Source organism: Anser anser (assembly GCF_964211835.1).
Source record: "Anser anser genome assembly, contig: HAP1_SCAFFOLD_103, whole genome shotgun sequence".
Lineage (NCBI taxonomy): Eukaryota > Metazoa > Chordata > Aves > Anseriformes > Anatidae > Anser > Anser anser.
The window spans coordinates 354014-372635 of NW_028154081.1; the positions used below are offsets into that span (position 1 = coordinate 354014).

Below are 18622 nucleotides of genomic sequence, written 5' to 3' on the forward strand. Positions count from 1 at the left end.
CTTGAATTTGCCCCAGCTCAGTCCCCTGAAACAATTCCATAGACACGTACAAGCAACCCTTTTCACACCCAGATTCTTTGCTTCATCTATTCCACCTCTACCTTGTGTCATATTCTTATTAATCTGCCCCTCAAAAGACTCCCTGGCTCACACAAAGAAGCAACCCAACAAATCCCTGTTCCCAGCCACGTTGCTTTCATGCTTTGGGAAGAGTTAACTGCAACAGCTCTAACTGTGATGCCACCTCACCCCCTCCACCTATGTGAGGTTCTTTGCCTTCTGTCTCCTCCTACGTGTACACCTGCACTAGAACCAGGAAGAATGTGCTTCCTACAATACTCCAAGAGCCTCTTCTGTTTCAGGATGTCATCATTTCAATTCAGGACTGAAAGTATTCCTAGCAAAAACCCAACAGCTAATAGCTAACAGAAGCAGTTGCTGGTGATCAGCTACAAGTAACCTGGAAGTACTGAGGAGTCACAAAAGAGAATTTGCATTACATTTAAGAACAGCATGCAGCTTAGGACCACTGCTTTCACTGACTACACTAAGCCATAAAAAAGAATTGGATTCTTACCTGCCATCACAGCAATTATGGTTTATGTTGCCCCCAAAACACACACGGCAGTACCAGAACTGTGTCAACTAGCTTTAACAGCTTCCCCAGCTATTAAGTACAGTAATTTCTGCTTCCTTTTTTTTCTTGGAGGAATATTCTTTTGTTTCCAGCCTCACTTACTTATTATACACACTGTTAATTAGCAACTATTTCTCCATACTCATAGGGTTATGGAGTCCCTATGACTGGAAAAGACTCTGTACCCTTCAAGATAAGAACAGCATAAAGGCAGCAACTCGCAAGACTGCTCTAGCTTAAAGCAAAGCTTTCCTCATGGCTCTCATCTCCTTTGACTTGAGTACTGTCATCCTTCTACCAGAGCTTTAAAAACTTCATTACCACGAATGAAGGAAGACCAGAGCAATCAGAGAGGGTAGCAGAGGGTATAACTTAAGGAGCTGTTACTAGGATTTTTTTGTTGTTCCTGGTGGACTATTTTTCTCCTTGCCAGCAAGGAGGGAAAACCAGCAAGTTGTTTTCTCCAAGATTTTTTTTTTTTAGGTTTAAGAACACGGATTATGTTGTAGCAATTTCTTCGCTGTAAAGCGTCAGCTGAGAAGTCTAACAGTAAGAAGGGCAAGGGAAAACTGAATGCTGATGCAGAGAGTGCCAGCAGACATCATCCTCATTCCACGGGATGTTTGTAGCTATGGCAGTTGAAGTCTACACTTCCATATGCTTAACATACCCTATTTATAAGCCGATTTTAGCTGACCTAGCATGTATCAGTAGTACAGTTAGAGCCAGCAGCCTGCAGGAAAAAGTGGGCACAGGTGTTTCCATAGCAAGGCCTGTGAGTGTCTCCCATACATACTTCCAGTCTAAGCAAGCACATGAAAGGCTTGGCTTGTCGCTTACCTAAGGAACCAGGAAAACAAGGGAAAGCTAGATTTCGCTTGTGTCCTAATGCCCATATAAAAATAAAGACAGATGAAATACCCTTACTACCTTGTTACATTCCATAAGCCGGAAGAGAACGTGCTGCACACAGGTACAAGTAAAATCCCTTGCTGGCAGGTTTGCAGATACAAATTTTTTATTTACACAGGCAAGTCTTATCTTTAAGATAAGACCCCATTTACCTCTTTACATTTCTCGAATATTTACATGACTTCATGATGCTCCAAGAAGGGAGTGATGAACAAAAAGATTACAGAAACTGTCAAAAGCGTAGCAAAAAAAACCCAACCTATCATTGTGCTTTAAAACTTATGAGCTAGAATAATGTAGAAGAAATGTAGTTTTAGCACTTTGGTCCTAACGGTCATGCTCTAGAAGACGCTTAAATAGCAGAGGGGATTTCAGAAGTGACCGTATCCAGAGGTTGCCAGTGACAATTCATGAGTGAATCGTAGAGTTCTTCGCTTGTCTCCGTGAATTGTCTGTTCATTTCATCAACATCCAAGTAGAGCTGTGGATCTGAAAATAAAAGCCTGGTAAGTCCAAGTATCAAATCTGAGGCATGCGCACAAAAAAACTTCATGTGAAATGGCTAACAAAATGTATTTTAAGCTAAGTGTAATAAGCTATTAGATCTACTAATTTTAGTGAGGTATTTAGTCCTCTAAAATTTTGAGCCTCACAACTCCAACTTTTGGGAATTTGTATATTAGAAGGCTGGGACTAGAATTGTCTTTCAAGATAAAGACAAAGACAAGGTTTAAGATAGTAAAGATAACGGTTAAGGATAATCAGCCATGAAACCCTCCCAAGAGTCATTTAATTCACTTCTACGGCAATACACGTTACATAGGATAGTTTCTAAACACTAACACAAAATGCCTCCACGTGAGGAACTTTGCAAACCTTCCAGGACACAAATATGTTTTGTACCGTATTTGTAAGTGCAAGCTGAATCCTCCTTTTGGAATCTGCAACATAAGCTTTTACCTCAGGGTGGAGAACAAAGCTTTTGCATATTACTGAGTTTCTAATATAAAATCTGTTTAGCGGAACCAATACAAAGAACAAAATTCTGTCTTAGACCATTTTCAAATGGGAATGAAGGCACAGGTACAAGAAACCTGCTGCGAAGCATTGACAGTGTCCCGTTTTACTTGATGCGGTCAGTGTATGCTGTATCAGCTTTAAAACCCCAGCTGATTGCAGATCAACCCCACAGAGGTTTGACCTCAGCTGAATTTTCAAGATGTTCTTCATCCAGTAGAGGTTGGCTTGTATTGTTAAAAGGCACAAGGATGGCTAAACTCAAGTGACAATGATAGAACCCTTATTACCGTCAGTAATTAGGTCATCACCGATTGCAGTCATAACTGAAGATTCCTGAAAGACAGAAAAGGCTAAGTTTAGTCATAACTCATTTCAGAAAGCATCACAGATTCAAAGTGCTGCAGTCTCAACCCATTCCTTCTTCCTACAACTACAAGGATAGATGGCATTTTATCTACTTATTTTTAGAAGAAAGCCAATATTACAGTACAGGTTGGAAGGGACCTCCGGAGGTCACAACTAATACATTGACCACGATAAGACCACTTACAACAACTGTTTAATTTGCTTTAAGCAAAGCAAATCAGAAGAACAGGAACAGAAGAAGCGTACGCAATTATGCTGTCAAAACCATTCTTTGGTATGCGTGAACAAATAATGGTGTATAAATCACTAATTCTATGGATTTACTATTTAAGCACTTAAATACAAACACCTCTGAATGGAATCTGCTCTTTTAACTTCACACTAAGCAGAAAGCATGTTTTCAACTTCGGATTCTTTTTGCTGATTCACACAAATCTGTACAACATATTATCTGTGAAATATTTTCTTTACAGCAAGCGTGCACTATCTTTACCTCAAAAACAGCTGGAGCCATTAAAGAATCTCCTAAAGAGCAGTCTCCAACAGCTTGCATGCTGTCATAGGGAGCATAGGAGCTGTAGTTGTAGTCAGCGTAAGCATCGTAACTCCTCTGCGAGTAGTAGTTCTGGTAATCTTGGTAATAATCATTATAGTTGTATGACTGGTACCGCTGCAATTCTGCTTTCAGTCTGAAACATGAGGAGTTGCATACAGTCAGAGAACAAGAAACTGTAAACCCAGTTCTGAACTTAAACAATTTGTTAGCTTACATACTTCAAAGCTTAAAAGGAAGCTTTCCTAAACAGTCACCTAAGTGACAGCTTAAGTCACAGCTCAAAACCTCATTTCTATAGAAGCAAGCATCCTCACCTTTGCCAATACCAGAAGGAATTGTTCTCATGGATTAACTCCAGAGCCTTGACATGGTTACCTGTACACATCAAGTATTTTTAGCGTTGGCATAAGCAAGCTGCTGCTAAGTCTCTGTGCTTTGCTAAAGATTGATTTAAGACCAGAGACATTTATCAAGCACAGCTGCTTTAAAGATGCAGTCTTAACCCTTCTATCTTTTATTTGTTTAATTACTAGATCTTATTTCCAGAAAGAAGTGAATGGAGTCAGATTATCCATTTCAAAGAAGCATCTGACACTGCCTGTCAGTTTGCCATGTCTACCTCCACCTGCTCTGTTTTTTTGTTTGTTTAAAGTCCATTAAACATTCAACAGCTGCCAACTATACCACTCAGGTGAAGTCAGTCTTGCTTAACAACACAATCGCGATTCTCCAGCATGACGCCTTATTATTAGTGGGAGAATTACAAAATACGCTGGTTCTTAAGAAGAAAGGGCCAGCTGATTAGCTTTCACTACTTTCCCTTTCAAGATTTTCTCAGGGGCAGCTTCAGACTAATGACAAGAACCAAGACAAGTGCTATCTGTACTAAAACTGAGGTACACTGCATAAAGAACATTCAGATAACCCAGCTGCATATTCAAAAAAATCCGCTGTTTAGACTTGTCTTCACTGATTCTGTACAGGCAGACCTCCTGTGTTTGCAGTGTCCAGTTTCTCTGACTTGAATTGGGGATGCAGAGAAGTGAGTTCTATGCTTTTGGGGAAGAATACAAGCTGAAGGCATTCTGAAATAGCTTCCAAACTAAGCAAACATGAGGGACAAACTAATCCAATGGCTGGGTATTTCAATGCTAAGAGAGCACGGTACTCAGCCATTCAGAAACGTATTACTGATGTGTATTTTAATACCTACATTTGTTTCAATACTGCAAAGCTACACAAGTTCTAATAAAGAGGTAATCCATTGTCTTGTTACTGTAGTAAACAAACAGAAGATACATCACCTTAGGTCTTCTGCTTCCAACTGCACTCTTCCTACATACAGTTGTGTAGGGAAGGAAAATCTGAAAATACTGTTGACGTTCTTCTGGATAGCCGAAGCAAGAAAACATGTTTGTGGCTTATTCTTGTTTTCAAAATAAAACAATATTAATTTAATCAAAAAATTTTGGCAAAGAAGTTTGGACAGTGCTCTCTTGGAGAAGAGCATTTCCATTCTAAAGCAGAAGGAGGCAACATTTGCAGAATTATGCTAGGTAAACAGAAACAGAAGTGTCATTTTTTACTATTTAACAGAACGCACAAGCTAACCTCATGAACATACTGAAATTGTTTATATGAAGTCCTGTTTTGTCAGTATCCTGGATCAAAGTTCATCAAATTTGGTATCAATTCTTTAACCGTTCAGAGACCTGAATTGCCTTAAATAAGTGATAGAACTGAGCCGGTAGAGTAAGAAACCCTCTCAGGAAGTGCTAAGCTTTAAACTCCCCATTGCCCTAAGCTCATGAAAAGCAAAGAATAGCATTCTAAACCTGTTCTAGTAATAACGCCTTTGGCTTTCTCCCTGCGTTCCCATTTTTCCCCCCCACTTCTTTCCTGTCAACCCACTGTAAAACTAGTTATGTGCTTCTCTCAAACTAGAGGGAAAGCTCTAAGAACAAGAACTCCCTAGCATATAAAACCACTTGTTGTCCCTTCTACCTTATGCAGGCCCAAACCTGAAAATATTTACCAATGCATTCAGCTTTGCTACTGTTGAGAAACAAGGCTGGTTACAATGGCAGCTAAGCCCAAGTTGCGCTGTCTGGCTAGACTTAACAGTTGGATTCCCCCAGCCATCCTGAAGCAGGTTGATGAATCCAGGGAGTCAAAACATAGGACTTCTGCATTTCTGGTTTTGTAGACTGCATCGTGTGTGCAGCCACTACAGCAAGGGCCACAGACTTTCCAAAGGCAGAGCTACAAGAATCTGATTATTTAGAATAACTGTATCAATGCACAACTCCTTGGCTACCTTTTAGAAATTCCTATGCTCAGCCGGATTCCTTTTCCCCCCAGACCTGGTGCGTTCTGGCAGTCTTGCAGTGCCCTCATCTGATCACCTTGCTCACCAAATCTGACATAGGCATACCCTCTACTATTTTCAAAAGGGAGAAAACCAATTCTGGTATGCATAACAGTTACAAAGCTAACGAATTCAGTTTCTGTCTTCTACAAAAAACAGAAGATAGCAGCTACTATAGCTTCTATTACTTAAGCAACCTCTCTGGCATGTGCACGTGCACAGAAAAGGCTTTCACCAAATTAAAAAACTTGGGCCAGGAGCAAAAAGCTTATTCCTTGGTAGCATTAAGATGCAACTCACTGAGAGCCAGCAAAACAATACATTTTAAGTGCTCTCTGCGTAAGTAATCAGATTCCATATTTCTGCATATACAGCAGTTAATCAGTTAGCACTAACCCACTCCTTTTGGAGCCACAAACTTTATTGGTCACAAACACCAAGAGCTGGCTGTAATTATCTGAACCAGTATTAACCGGTACCTCTGAACTCTTCAAACAAAAATATCTTTCAGGTGCTCTTAGAAGAACAACATCAATTGCCTGCAACAATTTGATGGCTTTGCTAAACGGAGCACTGAAAAGCACAGTGGTACAGTTTCTTTTGTAGCCTGTTCAGAAATTATAGCCCCGTGCCTACAGCTTCAAATCAGGCCAAGCTTACCAGCCCAACTCTTACAGCTTAAGTTCACTGCACTCGAATGCCTTCAAGACGTGCTTTTAGGAGCCATGGAGAAGAACCCTCTGGTAAGACCACCATTATAAAGTACTGAGTGTTGTTTTACACTTAAAATAGAACTATCTGTTACAGTCATTCATCAGCTTTCCCTAGGCTGCTGCTCTCTCACTACTGAATGTGATCCTGCTCTCAGTTTCCCACTAACTTTTTCCCCCAGCGTTTATGGCCTCTTTTCATCTATGACACTTTTAAGGGACTACACCGTGTTGAAAAATGCTGGTTAACATTTCCTTTTACACAAGGTGCCTCATCGAATTTTCCTGACAAAACCAAACCCCAGAACCTTAACTAGAAGAGGAAGCACACAAACACACACGCCTCCCTGGCCACCATATCTCCCCAAAACATATCTGTTCAGTAACAGACCAACTGTAAGAATACTGCGATTAAAATCAGTATAGCTCTATACACTGCTTTTGTTCGGGATTACTAGCTAATGTCCTTCCCCTTACCCCTTCTGGAATTAATACTGAATTCTGTACTCCAAAACGCGGTTCTTAAGTCATACAAATGACATTTAACAATCAGAATTTTTCCACACAGTGATCCTCAATAAAAACTTCAATCCTCTACTGCAGTCTTTCAACAAATTAAAGGAATACAAAACTGGCTAATAACTGTTCAGTGATTTTTGGACCTTTGTAGCACTAGAGTAACAGCAGTACACTCTGCAGCATAGTTGCAAGTACGTGGGAATAAGATACTCTCTCTCATCTCTTTTTTTCTCTGAAAAGTGTGAGGCCTCTATTTCACCCTACTAAAGATTTTACCACCAACTGTACTGCTAGCATTGAGACACTGCAACTTCTGTGCTTGTATGAGATGCAGGACAGGTTCCTTAAGGTGTCGCAATTTTTTGTCTAAACCTAGTGTTGAGATCAAAAAAGGGATTGCTACTAATTGCGTACGTATCAATAACCAGGACAGAAGACATGCTGCATATAGGAATTAAACTTTTTCTAAAGCTCTAGTACATGAACATATCAAATCCCGCAGATTTTTTCTAGTATGGTTTCAGAGGTCTTACTTGATGGACATAAGCGCACAAGTGAAGACAAAAGATATTCTGTTTACCTGAAGTACATGAAGGTTTGAACTACATTCTAGTCCTGATCTTTCCAGTCAAAACTGTTTAAAAAACAACCCACCAAACAGTAAAACAAACAAGAAAACCCCATGCTTCCTCTCTACATAAAACTTTTCACAATTGTGTTTTCTGCCCACCACCTGGCTTTAAAAAGTATACGAACTTCTTTGAAAGATCATGTTTTTAGTCTGAACTCCAAATGAACAACGTGTAGGGCATGTAAAGAACAAGCACGTCATTAATGAAAGCTTTTCTCTAAAAAGGATAAACTTATTCTTGGGGAAAAGTGTGGAAACAGATGTTATCTAGGCAATATTCCTACAGGAAAAACGAATAATTTTGCCACACCTCAAAGGAAAAAATAATTGTGCTTAACAGGTAAGAAAATAAAAAAAATCAGAGCAAACCAAAAAATAAATCACAGAATATGCATCCTCGTTTTAATCATTAAGGATTACCTTTGAGCTCTGCTTTGGTGCTTGGCTTTGCACTTTCACAGGCTACACACTTCGTGGCCTCTGCTTTGTTTTGAACCAAGCAGGTCTCCCAATCCCAGCTTCCTTCAGGCTTCTTGAATTTGTCTAAATCCAGAAATTCTCCAGAAGGAGCAGAAAATGCAGATGCACTGCTACTGGTCACAGGTGTTGGACCCTCTGTGAGACAAACAAGACAGTTAACCATCCTGTTTGAACATGAACTATAAAATGAACATTAACTTTTAAATTTGATTTGTCAAATCCCACAGAAATGTTCAAAACTACTCCGCAACTCCCCCCCCCCCCGCCCCTGAAAAAAATAAAAGCCACCAAAAACCCACAAAGAAACAAACAAACAAACAAAAAAACCAGAGTGGAACTCAAAGCTTCCAAACAACACACAACTCTGTTCAGCACACAAGCTTCTGCTGCTGTTGACCACAGTGTAACCTCCATAAAGAGGCCTGACAGGTGCCTTTTAAAAAAAAGGTGCCTTTTAAGAGAGAAGCAGAAGATAACGCTTCAAATTCAAAACCGGAAAGACAAGAATGGCTCTTCCCTTCCACAGCACACGCAGAAAACTTTTATCCTAGTATTACTTGCATCGCTCTTCCTCTTGACAAGTGCAACGTAACCGTGCAATTCACTGCACCATGGTCACAGTAAACCCCTCATTTCCAAAATTCCTCCTTGCAATGGCAAGAGCCTCAGACAAAGATGCCGACTGACCGCTCAGAGGTTGGAAGTCCAAGAGAATCAACTCTGTCTGAAATCCATTATCTTACCTCATGAAATTTCAGTCTTACCGCACAGGATGATTACAAAAGCCCGGTCTAGTCCATCTTAATTTGTTTCTTCCACGATATATTTGCACAGGTGTTTTTCGATGTAATGGCATGTTAAATGACATTTAGAGTCAAAGTTAGAATTAGAATCGTATTTTAAAAACAATACAACCACGCTCAAAATCAATTACGGTCACACACAATGGGAAACAACCCAGTACTGCCCTGAAGAAGTTACCCAGCGGGTCACTCGCTTTCTTGAAGCCTACCACTGACCTTCATAGGCATCTCTCTGCTTTAGCTTAAGACTAGTTAAGACTACACTGTCTTGAAATCTGGCTTCACATCTCCCCTCAATTACATACAAACGGTGAGTAGAGGCATTTTGGACACATTCTGTAATTTTTTTTACTTATTTTTTGAAAGAGAAAAACACTAATTTTTAACTCTTTCTATGGAGTTCTCATTTTCGCCAGTGAAAAATCACTATGTTGTTTTTAAATTAAGTCACCCACTTCAGCCATCTTCCCTCACCAGCTGCAAAGCCGGGGGTATCTGCATTGATCCAGCTCCGTACTAATACATTTCACAATCAGTTCAATTTATGCGACAGGCTGGAACCTGGGCTGAGACCTCTGAAGTGCCTGTAAACCAATCCTGCAGACAGCCGCTAACCCATCAACCGTACCTGGGAATCGTGTTGCTTAAAATATTCCATATATGCAACGTACTTTTATTCTGTACAAGATTCACAGAGGCTAGGATGGAAACAACAGGAAAAAAAGGACCATACCTGGTTTCTCAGACTGACAGGCTACACATTTGTTATCTTCCGTCTTATTTGGTACAAGGCATATTCCACAGTCCCAAGAGCCTTTCGCCTTCTTAAATTTGTCTTCAAAGCCCAGAGTGGCTGTTGTGTCAGTGCTGCTCGAGGAGGATGTCACTGTCACCGAGCTGTCTGTGACCACTGGTCATGTCAGAGCAGGCATTACTCCCGTTCCAGGTTTTGGTGTCTCACATGCTATACATTTTGTAGCTTCCGGTTTGTTTTGGACAAGACATGTATCACAATCCCACGTTCCAGGTACTGTTTTGAATTTGTCTCCAAAGCCCAGCATCCCTGCTGGGGGCGCTGCTGGCTTTGAGGTGTCGCATTGACTTGAACTTACTGTCTGTTTCATACTCTCAACTGTTGACGCTTTAGTAGCTTGACAAGTTACACATTTGTCCTTCATGTCTTTGTTTTGCAGAAAAGGGTCACATGTATCAGATTGCCAGTACGATGCTTGTTTAGAAGTCTCTTTACCTGCAGAAAAAGTTGTTATTGCAGGCCTAGTATAAACCACTGTGCTTGTTGTAGGTTGCGCAGACGTAGAAGAGCGTGTTTTCAACAATCCAAAGTCTAGGAAGCAAGAAAAAAAAGTCTTCCTGTTAGCGCAGCACCTCACTACATGTAACTAAGTGACTTTACTAGAGGGCAAAAATTTCAACTCAGGTGCCAATGGTTACAACTAGACATTCAGACCGAGCGCAACAGGAAGTCCCCAGAAATCTTATCTAAACGGATGAAATTTCATCTGCTGCACTGGGTCACAACAGAACATTTCGTTAAAGCTTCATTTAACTCTTTGTTTCCAAGCAAGCTTTAAATCAACATTTTCACTGGTCGATACAAGTACAAACAGACAGTAGCTGACTGAAATCTGACAGTCCAACGTGGAATGGAAATAATACAATTTGATTAAGACGCGATGCCCAATCGAATCAGATTTCTAAAGCTCCTCCTTCCGTAGCAGATGACTCAAATCTACTCCAGTAACTGTACAGAAGTTTGTACTCGGAGCAGCAATCCATACGGTATTTTCCCACAGATGCTGAATATTAATTAAATAATAAAAACTCAAGACAATTGAACAACTGTCTAATTTTCTATAATTAGGACAACTCCTTATTTAAAAGGTGGCAATTTTAACAGAAAAGACAAGCTACTAATACAGAAAGACTAAAGGAAATGCATCTTAAACAGCAGCTCAAGTTGCTTGTAAATCTACCTTGAACATAGTTGTTTTGTGGTTTGTTTGTTGGTTTTTTTTAATCAAAAATGAAGTCTTTGAACAATGTGGATTTAGATTCTGCTTCTTTTAAACCGATAAAGAAAGTGAATGTCACTTCACTCAGAGGTCTTTCCTTAAACAAAATGCACAATGTATTTTCTCTCACTTAGCTCTTTCCAACAGAGAAATGTGCTGCCTTCTTAACAAGTATGTAAGTTAGAAGAAGACTTTTGGGAAAAGATCAAATTCAATAAAGCCCTTTTTCTTAAAAGATATCTTTTCCACAGACACACTTTATGAAACTGTTGAAAACAATTGCAATTGCTTAAAAACAAAATTCAGAAAAGGGTTTTTAACGTAAAACACTCCACTTCTGTTTGCAGTTTAAATTTTAATCCACAGGAGCCATTGTAAGCTAAGGCCCAAAGATTCGCAGCTTTCGCCATGTATTTGGAACTGAAGCTCTTTCCTATTCTTTCTTCACCTGGGCTGAAGGTGGGACAGGAGTGTTGAGCTTTACAAACATTTCCTTTTCAATTCCACAAATTGTATTTACTTAAAATGAAACACCGATTATCTGGCTAATTCTCTTAGTACCTCATTTACAATTACATCCTAACACGTAAAGGAGATGCAACCCATCTGCTTTTCATCTTGCAGTTTTACTTCCAGCAATAAACACCACTTAGAATAGAAGGGGGCAGATGCACCCTAACAAACGCAGCACTTAATGTAATGCTCTCCTACATTCATATTTATAGCAGATACTCTATTAACCATAAGTCGTGTGTTGGTTTTTTTTTAATAAAAAATGCTAGCGTATTTTTTGCAGCATCTTTTTAAAAGGAGTTCATTATCTCACCAGGATTTTTTAGAACGTCTAAGACGCTTCCTTCCTTTAATACGTGGGCAGTGGTGAAGGGACCACCAGCAAAATCTTTGACCTCCTCTTTCTGTGTGTTGATGTTGGTTGAGGTGGTGGTGTCTTTTGAAACAAAAGAAAACAAAAACAGCTTTCACAATGTGACCTAGTTAGAGCAGATTATACTCACTTTTGTTAGAAACAAGAATTTCCAGCTTTCATGCTTCTCACATAAGAATCTTCACAAATTCTACTTACTTTGCAATGCTTTATGATTACAAGCAAAACAAAAAGCAACAAAACAAAACAAAAATTATAAAAGCAGATCTGTCACTGGAAAAATACTGCAGAAGTCCAACACTGCCTGGAATTGCTAGCATGCGCAGACAGGACAGATTGAAGATTTAATAAAGAAAAAAAGGAAAATCAGCACTTCAGATCTGAAGTGCTAAAGTTTCAGTTACCTAGGGTAAGAAAGGGCGTCACTGGAGTACCACTGGGTCCAGAAAGTTCTGCCGATTTTACAACGGGAACACTAAATGTAAACCCAATCTGCTATGAACAAGAGAGGTTTTTCAGATTCTCAAGCCACAGGAACTCCAATCGAATGCACACACAAAACCAAATCTGAAAGCTGCTCTTCACATTTGTAGCACGCATGCTGAATGACAAATTATAAGCCAGAAGCCTACATACTTTTCTCCATCAAGGCAGATTCTGCTTTAGTGTTCTGCAACAGCCTACTAAATGCCTAAGAAAAAAAGTCAAGCTCCTTTATTATTTTACTTACAGAAGACGTAGGTAGCACTTCTGCCTCAGTAGATTTCACAACTGGAGATGAAAACGCAAACTCAGGACTGCTAACAGTACTTGTTGGTTGTATCTGTATTTTCAAAAGAATTAAAGGTTTATATTTAAGAGCAACAACTACCTGAATTCACTACCCAACAGAAGTCCCGCAGTGACGTCGAAAAACCTGATGTTTGAGTTATTTTGCAGATAAAAGTAATAATAAAACATAGGGAAGTTTCCAAGTGGGTATAGGACAATATCTTCAAAACCAAATTCCAGAAACTGAGAGGAAAAGCTGGAGATGCTACTTAGGTCTAAATGCACGGAAAAGCAAGCCAGGAAGCTGAAGAACGGCAAACTCAGCCCAATGATACTCCAAGAACTTCAGCAAACACCTCAACATGTTAAAGCAGCTGTCTACTTCAAACCGTACAAAAAATATTTCAAGTACTCTGGAACAGATTAATGTTTATTTTATTGCAATAATATGCCAATTATTGCACCCTAGGCTCATTCTATGTGAGGCTCATATGACCACGTTACCTCTAATTTAATAACTTAAATAAAGTTGTGGTTTAACCATTGCAGGCAACTAAGCACCACACAGCCACTCGCTCACTCCCTCCAAGTGGAACAGGGAAAAGAACCGGAAGTAAAGAAGTAAAGTTGTTAAATTTGAGGTAGCATTAATGACTCATCGCATGTAATGGCTACCTGGAAAGACAAATGCCATAACCCTGTACATACTCCCCACTCCTTCCCCTTCTTTCCCCCAGCATTTATTGCTGAGCATGATGCTAAATGGTGTGGAATATCCCTTCGGTCCTCTGGGCCCCGCTGTCCTGGCTGAGTGCCCTCCCAGCCTCTTGTGCATCCCCGACCTCCTCGCTGGCAGGGCAGCGTGAGAAACAGAAAAGGACTTGTCACTGTGTAAGCACTGCTCAGCAACAGCTAAAACACCAGTGCCTTACCAACACTGTTTTGCTCACAAATCTGCAACACAGCATCATCTACTACGAAGAAAATTAACTCTACCCCTGCCAAAACCACTATAAATAACTTGGCATAAAGTCCACACCCCCCTTCCCCCGCAGACTTCCACAGCATTTGAAGCAGTTATACAATCACGTTAAATGGGAGTTGGCAGGCTCTAAGACTGAGAGAAGCAGAATCAAAACATTTATGCCTTTTTCCCCAAACTGGCATACAACCCCAATTCATTCAGCTGCGTAGAAACTAATATTTGTTAGTTTCATGAGCACCACAGAAAAAGTCAACTCGCAATAAAGCAGTATACTCATTGTAAACATTATTTATAGCATAAAGATTTACCTTGCCCGCCGCCGTCGCTGCTGCATCTGCCATGCCTGCCGCCTCCGTTGAATTTGCCACGCTTGTCGTTGCCGCTGTTGACCTTGATATGTCCTTTGTCATCAGCAGGTATGGCATGCCCGCCGCCATTATTGGATATGTCAAGCCTGAGGGCACTGTTGAACACGTTATGCCTGACGTCGCCGTTGTATATATCATGTCCTCCACCTCCTCCTCTGATAGATCTGTCAAGTCCTCCACCTCCGATGGATCTGTCATGCCCTCCACCTCTGATGGATTTGCCATGCCCGTCGCAGCTGCTGGAGTTGCCGTGCTCATTGCTGCTGTTGAAACAGCGCTCGGTGACGCTGAGACAGCGCTACTACCAACGAAACTGGAATTGAACTGAGGCAGCGATGCAGCACTGATGGGTAGGGGTATTTTCGGTAGCACTGGTTCCTCCACTTCCTAAAGTTGCAAATTTTAATTTTTCTTATACAAGACATACTACTTTCTCACCCCATCCCACCCAATTTATTAACAAAATTAAATAGAACAAAAATCCATACAAATTAAGAGAAAGCAAGTTTCCAGAAGAAATCCCGATCTCCCCACCTCTGTCTACCACGTCATTTTAATTTATGGCAGGCCTGCTTCCACATTATACTCTATTCAACAACTGTACAGCAAGAACACTGAAAGTTAACTCAAAACCTGTGCGGAACAGAGATGCACAGATCACATTTTTTTTCTTTCTTCTCTGTACTTTAGTCATCAAAGCTCTAGAGAAGCATCATCCTTTCTAACTACCCTCGCATGGCTTCAATTAAGAGTACACTCTCAAGACAAGTGAGAAAGTGTTCCTCTTGCAAAATTAGGCAGGATAGCTGCCAAAGTTTCTAAAGTCACTACAGCAGTGAACGTGGAAAAAGGTAATGTTTAAAGAAGCAGGTAGGTTCAACAACCAAACTAAACACAAAAAGCACCAAAGAAAGTCAGACTAGCAGCACTGAAGATTGTGTTCTGGTAAATACAGTCTATACCATGTATCAGGATGCAAATATAAAAATCAGAAAACAGCCTCTTAACAACTTCAATTTTCATCCCTGCCACTTACTTTATTTGATTACTAAGATTGGATGAGTTATGTTTTAAATGGCATAGGAAATCTGACCAAAATTTGTACAGTACTATCATGATCTACTTAGAAATGACTAGGCAGGGATGTAAGTTGGTACTACTGATATTCAGTGCATCCTGTAGCTTACATCTGTTTCACAGTTTTGATTTGAAAAGTTTATGGAACTTTTGATATTTGGACCATTATTTTATTTGTGTTACAGGAATAAACAACAGTGTTTACGATTTCTTTATATTGCATCATCCTGAAGTCCCATTTAATGATTTGAAACTTAAATTAACTTAAATACTTAATATTAACTTAATATTAATTAAATACTTAATATTAACGTAAATACTTAAATTAACTTACAGGCAGCTTATATAACATCCAATAAAAGAAAAATTAATCTGAATATTCATGGTCATAGTTTTATGGAATAGATTTTTCCTATTAAAATGAGAAAAAAACTCTCTCACAATGAGTTTGGTGAGTATCAAAAACTGAGTCATCGTTAGCAGACATGCAGAATGCTGTCTTCTACTACTCTTTCAAACTCTTGGCCTGTATCTTTCTGTATGACTTAAATATGAAACCAAAAATTAAGCTTTTTTTTTTCTTTTTATACTTGGCACTCGTTTCAAGTATCATTCCTGTAGAAAAACTATACAAACCTTCACCAAAACATTACTTCTCTTCTTAGGACTCATTCATTCAATTGCTAACGAGAAATGTTATAGTTTGAAGAATCTCCAAGGTAAGAGAATTAAAAATTTCAAAATTACATAAGCAAAGTTCAGGTATTCAAACACAGGAAATCAATTGGAGCCTGCTCTGAAACCCACAAGAAAACAAAAACAATGCAAAAATAAAGCGGTATTGTTATAATTTACTATGATGCAATAAAACTGACACACTTAGCTAGTTACTTCAGTAAGCTCAGTGACAGCAATTAATTTAAGAGTCACTTACCTGTTCTTGTACAGCTCTTGATAAATAGTGTATTCCTCTTTCCCTTCTCATTTTGCCGCCTCCGCTACTCACTCCTGAAGACAGACCATTGGACGCAGCAGTACTGAATTTGTAGCTGGTCACATTGCTAGCACACGACAGTACAGAAGTTGGGGGAAACAAGAGAAAAAAAAATCACCAGCCAAATTTTTTTTCAAGATATTAGAGCTGTTATTAGTCCTAGAATTGAAACCTGCTGATCAGAAAAAAACTAAAGCTGTCTCACAAGTTGCTAAACGCTGGTAAATACTTGATGTTCTAAATAGGAAAAACTTTATTAACAGCAGCAATGAAAAGGACATACATAAGTGCACCGTTCACATGGGAACAATGACTAAGCCAGAAGACCTGAAATAGAAGAGCTGATTTAGATTGTTATTTTCCAGTGCTTCCTTTAAATAGGACTGGTTCTCTGATTCTGCGATGCACGTGTATCTTTTGCAGGGATATAAAAGAACAGCTCACAAAAATACAGAAAGAGTGCACATATGCACACATACACATGGGAAACACTGCCAACAGCTCTGATAGAATAGGGACGCCTTAGACTTGTGTGGCAAGGTAATATGGCCTAAGCTTCAGAAGCAGCTCTGGCTTTCATGTGGCCATCAGCAGGAACAGCAGAGGTGTTTGGGTATGCCAACATTCCAGAAGTCTTTTCAGACATGAATACAGATCCCTTTTGTAAGGCATACAAAGGCGTTTTTCTGGTACTTAAAAAAGCCTAGCTCAAAACCAGAAAGATATCCTAATCCAAGAGCAAATGGGGAAAAAATAACCCAAACCAGAAGTGGAATAGGGAATAACTCTAACAAAAGTACTATGGCAAGAAAATGAAGTATGCCTGGAAAAACTGTGACCTCAAAGCTTATCTTGCAGCCAATCAGTCAGTCAGTACAAAAGTGCATTAGATCGCACTGGAAGACACCAGGTCAAACTCCCACAATACTGAGGAGGAGAACTGGTCTAAACTTGTCAAATACTTGACAACAGCCTGCTTAGCACTGTAACTGCATAGAGGAAGACAGATCCCTAAGGCAGATGCTCAGACTTTTCTCTAATCCAAACTGTCAATCCATTAGAATTCTGAAAAAAGTCTTACATCAAAATAGATCTTCATTCAGACAACTATCGCTTGCCCATAACAGCCCATATTCCTCTTTCTGTTAACACCTGTGAGCTTCAAGGGGGCAAAGACAGTTGTCAGCCTTCAAGCAAGTCTAATCTACAATTGGACTCAGGATATAAAATATATATATATATACACACACACGCATAGATATATAGCATTGGTGGGCCAGAGATTTACTGAGTATTCCAACTCAACTGTCCAAAGGGACTCTTGCCAGCAGATCAGTGTGGTGCTCCTGCTCCAGAACATGGCACCCAACAGAGACCAGCATCACAAAAAACACTACCACCACTACCTACTCTACAAACAAAAGGTAGGGCACTGCAATAAACTTTGTGAACGAAATCAAAAGCAGTGTGAGTTTTCTGTATCTCCTTCCTAAATGGAGAAGTAGAAAGGAGTTCTAACAAAGACAATTTAGAACAGTTTGAAAAAAACATAATTAAAACCCAGCACCTGATTGCACCTGTACCAGAACCTTAAAGCCAGTCGCTTCCACCCCTAAAAAGGTGGTTGTTGTGAAGTCCAACTTTTAGATGCCAAAACAAAGTGTTGAGTTCTTTCTGCAAGCCAAAGAATGCCCATGGTCACCTAAGAATTGCTTGGCAGATGAGCATAGAGTCAACAAAATTCCCTGCTACTGTTCTTTGAAAAGAGCGACTCCCTAAAAACCGAGTGCAAAGTCCCTTAACTCAAGCATTACTACCCAAAACACCATTTGCCCAGAAGGAAAAGCCATCAATATTATCTGGAGGATAACTCATTTGACCTAAACCAAGAAAGCAGTATAACACAAAGCAGTCTCCTCAAGAAGAAATTCAATTAATTCTGCTGGATTTTTTTTATTTTAGAGATGAGTTAGCATTTGGCCTCAAATGATTCTAAAGAACACATGGTCTTCATGTGAACTCAAAGCAGACAATTAACTTCATCATGAAAGGAGTATTAAAAAAAAGAATAATAAATCATAAATCTTCCTCCATGTTTTTGCTTAAAAAATAAAGAAAAAAACACATCAATAAACATCCTCCTGAACTGTAACTCACTTCGCCTACTTCACCTTCTAAAGAATGCTTCAGAAAGAATCATCCCATTAGGACAGAGCTTTCAAACTGCAAGCAATTAAATAGCTAAAACTAATAGCTTTTCCCCTAGGGAACATTAAGAGGGACAAATTATTTTGTTATAAGTAAACTGAGTTATAAACCATGAAATATCTGTCAAAGCAAAATTTGTAACGCTACAGATTTAGTTAAACTACAAAATGAGCCATATTTCCTGTAGAAGGAAAAAATAAGGCCTCCAATAGCAAAGATCCTTTCTGTGGATACAGCATTATAACGTGCTTCGTTTCCCATCTTCGTATCCTTCTCAGAAGATAAACTTGGGATAAAA

At 39.5% G+C, this 18622-nt stretch overlaps 2 protein-coding genes across 2 annotated transcripts in view; both read right to left on the bottom strand.

The window, feature by feature from the left end:
- LOC310890844 (nuclear pore complex protein Nup153-like) overlaps positions 1-18622 on the bottom strand; it is a gene marked incomplete at its 3' end in the record, with an annotated part of 47482 nt that overhangs the window by 23986 nt on the left and 4874 nt on the right. Inside the window, exon 6 of the mRNA XM_083853161.1 lies at positions 16057-16183. Within this exon, the coding sequence (XP_083709287.1) occupies positions 16057-16183 (127 nt within the window). The remainder of the gene's footprint in view (positions 1-16056; positions 16184-18622) is intronic.
- On the bottom strand, positions 1510-5986 carry LOC310890832 (tRNA selenocysteine 1-associated protein 1-like). The gene is made up of 4 exons (XM_083853153.1): positions 5809-5986; positions 3429-3624; positions 2857-2902; positions 1510-2038 (listed from the first exon to the last, which is right to left on the bottom strand). The coding sequence occupies exons 1-4, from the start codon at positions 5967-5969 to the stop codon at positions 1902-1904; spliced, it is 540 nt and encodes a 179-aa protein (XP_083709279.1). The 5' UTR covers positions 5970-5986; the 3' UTR covers positions 1510-1901.